Raw genomic sequence first — 4,575 nt, forward strand, 5'->3', positions numbered from 1 at the left:
GGGTGAATTCTCGTTCAAATACTTCCTCATATCCTCAACAAGCAACTCAAAGAACTTATGTCCAGTAACACATTCTCAAGAACTTCAACAGGAATACCATGATTAATGATCTGACCGATTCTCTACTGCATCACATATTGATTCTGCAACTTTTGGGTCATCACAATTTGAGAGATCAATAATAGGTATCGAACTTGAGAGAGAAGCGAGAGTTTGGGAAGAAAAGCAATGGAAGAAAGGGTAAAAATATCTTTTCATATTAATTTTAATAGAATAGTGGCTATTTTTGCTCAACATTAGAATTGCTGGATGAAAAATAAATACCACCTTCAATAGTGGCTACCTCACGCAATTTCTACTTTTTGGATTAGTAATTGAAAAATAGTCAGCGTTTGCAAAGTCATTGAAAAATAGCCTCTATTTGGCTGCAACACGGAAAGTTCCAGCATAATATACTGGAGATTGGTGCACCTGTATATGAACTTCCAGCATATTATGCTGGAAGTACAATATATTATGTTGGAATATTTTCCGGATTTTGAATAGTGTTTTCGTTCAGCTTTATCTTTACATAAAAAGTAGTTAAATTTCGATTACTTTTGAAACTGTGGCTATTTTTCAATTACCACTTGTAAATCTGACTATTTTTGAACTTCACCCCTCTATATCGGACTTTCATCTTTACACAAATAGCCACAAATATCCGCCCGGTTTGATTATTTACTTTTCCTAGCCGGTATACATATATCATATACTGATTATGCATAGTTATACACATATTATACATAGCTTTCATATATATTATACATTCATCGGCTATTTTTAATTTGAGTAATTGAGTGGGCTGCTATTTAGGTTAATTCTAGTAATAAATTACTTCTAATGCAATATGGACAATGCAAAGGTCCAATTGCTAGAGTATATTTAGAGCCTAGAGGTATAAGTGCCATCTTTCTTCTTTCATTTCTTGCTTTTTCCTATTTGAGAAATCAAGAACTTGCATTTCTCTGCATTCAATCATTCTTCTGCAACTGCACATTGGTATACTTTCTCATTGTGCTCTGCTTGAAAAATGATCACTTAAAGTACATCTTTATCGTCCACTCTCATCAAATCACAAGTCCCTTTTTCTTCTCCTTTTTATCCTTTTAACTTTTTTGAGGTTGTAACAATCAAATCAGTGATTGGATTTCACACAATACCTTCTAGTTGACCTTTCATTTGACAGCAGTCTTCCCTACCTCTATCAAAATATGATGGTGTAAAGCTCAAACTTTGAGATGAGTTTACTTCTTTTTTTCTTGAAAATAAAAAAACAAATTGGATGATGATAGCATTTTATCATATGATGAAAATAAAGAGGATGACTACATGGGGTTTGGTGCGATGATTGGAATCTTTCCGCCCTTAATCAAAAGTATTGCATGCGAGTTTTAAGAAACGTAAGATGGTTGGAATCTATCCAACCTTAATTTTGCATTCGAAATCTACGAATGTAAAATCTTTTATTGGTAGACATATTCAATACGAATTCAAATTAACCGATCCAGTGAAGTTCAGATATCGACCGGTACTGATAGCATTTATCATATGATGAAATAAAGAGGATAACCACATGAGGTTTGGTGCGATGATTGAAATCTCCCCACCCTTAGTCAAAAGTATTGCATGCGAGTTTTAGGAACGTAAGATTGTTAAAATCTACTCAAGTAAAATCTTTTATTGGTAGACATATTTAGTGCGAATTCAAATTAGTCGGTCCAGTAAATTTCAGATATTGTAAAAATATAAAGAGGTTGAACCCAAGGCAGAGGATGGGGGTTGGTTTTTGTGATGTGTGGGGTTGTTTGGTTGGGGGAGGGGTTGTATCACCTATAGGCCATACTCCTTTTAATATTACATACAAATACTATGAAATTTATGTTCTCTTTACATGATTAGACAACACTGGGGTCTTTTTCCTTTTCATTTCGAGCTCTCCCTTTCAGTAAGTCACTTCCTCACAGTTTCCTCATATTTGACCACAGCCTTTCGATCATTCCTTAGTTACCTTTCTGTTACTAAAGAATCATCTTCTCAATTATGAATCAACTAATGAATAAGTGTAATCTTAACCAAGAAGCTTTAATAGAAAAAGAAGGGCAGCATTAAGCTTTTACTATGCGTGGGATCCGGAGAAGGGCCGGACCACGAGTCTATCGTACGCAACCTTACCTGTATTTCTGTGCAAGAGGCTGTTTCTACGGCTCAAACCCATGACCTCCTGATCACATGGAGACAACTTTACCAATTACGTCAAGGCTTCCCTTCTTAATAAAAAAAGAATAAAATATTTAAAAACAAAACCCCTATAAAATATTAAACAAGAAATCAAGAAAAGCACCAGTTCTTAATATATGGACACAAAAACTACCCATTTGATATTTTTTTTTGTACAAAAGTATATTAGAGCTAAAAAACTACTTATGAGATTAAGTCATAGTCAGAACTCTTAAAACCTACTAAAACTATAGCATATGCATTATCAAAAGTAAATACTATTATTATGATTAGCATTTTTTAGCCCTCTTCTTTTAAGAGGGACTACAACTACATCTTCTGACTTTGAAAATTGGGACAAGTCTAACTAGATGTCTATATCTCCTAGCTTTCTGAATTGCCAAAACTCATCCATGTTCCATAATGATGTTGCAGCCATTTCATCACTAAACCAATGAGCTTCTGCCACCTCACACTCTGAAATTGACATTTCTTGAGATGAAAAATCTGGCTGTTGGCTTAAACTTTCCACATGGTAACACTCATTTTGTACTGAATTATTGTAGATAGTGAAATCTTGTGTCATTTCATGAGGCTCCAACTTCAACATATTCATTGAATCTGTTGAATACATTCTTGAATTTTCCTTATCATAAGGTTCTTGATTGTTGATTAAGGGAGTAATTAGTGAAGGATTATGTTTTTCAATGGAGGAAGATTGTTCCATTTTTTCAAGTAATCTTGGCACCCAAAGACTCTTGATTGCTTCAACAAATATTTTGCTATTACAATCAACCTTGAGTTGTCTTGCTTGTTTTTGCACCCTTGTTCTCCAGTAGTTCTTGATTTCATTATCTGTTCTTCCTGGTAGATGTTGAGCAATTTTTGACCACCTACATTCACAAACATGATTAATAAAAAGACCCTTTTTTATGGCATTTGAAAATCAAGAATTATGTGTTTGACAAAGTCAAGAATAAGTGTCGCACGGTTCAAAACTCAGATGAATAATAATTATCTTTCTACCCTTTTGTTTTTACTTAAATATCAAGATTTTGTCTGCGGCTTAGTTTGAACTCATGACACTGTCCCTAGCCCATGGTATGGTTCGAAGTCGTCATATTTAGTTTGCACATCACGTGTTGCGCTCTTACCACTGGATCAAAGTCACGAAGAAGACAGAGTTGGGATATATGAATTTACCTGTTTCCCCATTTAGAGTGAAGTTCAAGAATTAAGAGTTGTTCTTGTGGGGTGAGATTTCCACGTTTAATATCAGGTTTTAAGTAATTCAGCCACCTCAGTCTACAACTTTTTCCTGTTCTCTTCAATCCTGCAAAAAAAGATTTCAATAAAAAAAAAGATTTTCCTTTTTTAATTTTTTAATTTCCAATATTATACTATTTTCACATATTTTTTTATTGCCTATCTCGATAATATTATATTTTAGGACGAAAATATTATATAGAAAATAAATAATAGTAAAACTCTTGTTCTGAAGAATAGATGTTTTTCACATTCAACTATAAGAATGAGTAATTTAAAGTTGGCAATTTAGGGGGAAAAAAGAACCACTTGTTGTGAAAATATTTCTTACTTTAATTAATTCAAGAATTATGTAAAGAAAAAGACGTGTAAATTACCAGCACATTTAGCTAAGGCATTCCAACGACCTTCACCATTGGTAGAAATATAATGAATAAGAAGATTATCTTCCTCAAGAGTCCATGGACCTCTTCTTAGCTCAAATTGATCATCTTCATTTGAGGAATTATTACTCATAATTACTATGTTTTTGCTCATATGTTATAGAAGAGGAGAGTAGAAGAAAATTGCAAGTTAAGTTTGAGTGAATGTGAAAGAGAATTTAAAGCCTAAAGAGGTATTTTATAGATGATGACAAAAGTATTTTATATACGTGTCCAAAGGAAAAAACATATGATATGAATAGGGGTATGTAGACCCCATTAAAGAAAGTGTAAATTTCTCCCAAATAATAATAATAATAATAATAATAATAATAATAATAATAATAATACTGAAATCAAGATTTAAAATTTATGGCTTATTTTGCAATTAAATATTTATATATAATTAATAAATTATTTAATATAAATATAAAGTTTAAATAAAAATATCTTGATTTGTTCGAACTCGTATCATATACTTTAGCTTCGCCCCTATATAGTAAAATTTCTCTATAACAATCTTGTTTGTTTCGAATATTTTTAGATATTATAGCGAAATATTATTATAGAGAACATATATTGTAACATAACATGAAAATTAATTTTAAAAAAACTTAATTTTTATAGT

The 4,575-nt window shown here is 32.1% G+C and overlaps 1 protein-coding gene across 1 annotated transcript; it reads right to left on the bottom strand.

Annotated features, from left to right (window-relative positions):
- Positions 1 to 2,500: 2,500 nt before the first annotated feature.
- Positions 2,501 to 4,120, bottom strand: LOC107775455 (transcription factor MYB62-like). Its single transcript, XM_016595182.2, has 3 exons — positions 3,903 to 4,120; positions 3,463 to 3,592; positions 2,501 to 3,152 (listed from the first exon to the last, which is right to left on the bottom strand). Exons 1-3 carry the CDS (start codon positions 4,060 to 4,062, stop codon positions 2,627 to 2,629), a joined length of 816 nt encoding a protein of 271 aa, XP_016450668.1. The 5' UTR covers positions 4,063 to 4,120; the 3' UTR covers positions 2,501 to 2,626.
- Positions 4,121 to 4,575: the final 455 nt, after the last annotated feature.

The sequence above is a fragment of the Nicotiana tabacum genome, chromosome 20 (genome assembly GCF_000715075.1).
Source record: "Nicotiana tabacum cultivar K326 chromosome 20, ASM71507v2, whole genome shotgun sequence".
NCBI classification, from domain to species: domain Eukaryota; kingdom Viridiplantae; phylum Streptophyta; class Magnoliopsida; order Solanales; family Solanaceae; genus Nicotiana; species Nicotiana tabacum.

Coding starts and splice junctions, on each gene's coding strand:
- LOC107775455 (XM_016595182.2), bottom strand. CDS start 4,062: ATGAGCAAAAACATAGTAATTATGAGTAATAATTCCTCAAATGAAGAT. Junction 3,593..3,902: donor TGCCTTAGCTAAATGTGCTG/GTAATTTACACG, acceptor CTTTTTTTGCAG/GATTGAAGAGAACAGGAAAA. Junction 3,153..3,462: donor CACTCTAAATGGGGAAACAG/GTAAATTCATAT, acceptor TTGTGAATGTAG/GTGGTCAAAAATTGCTCAAC.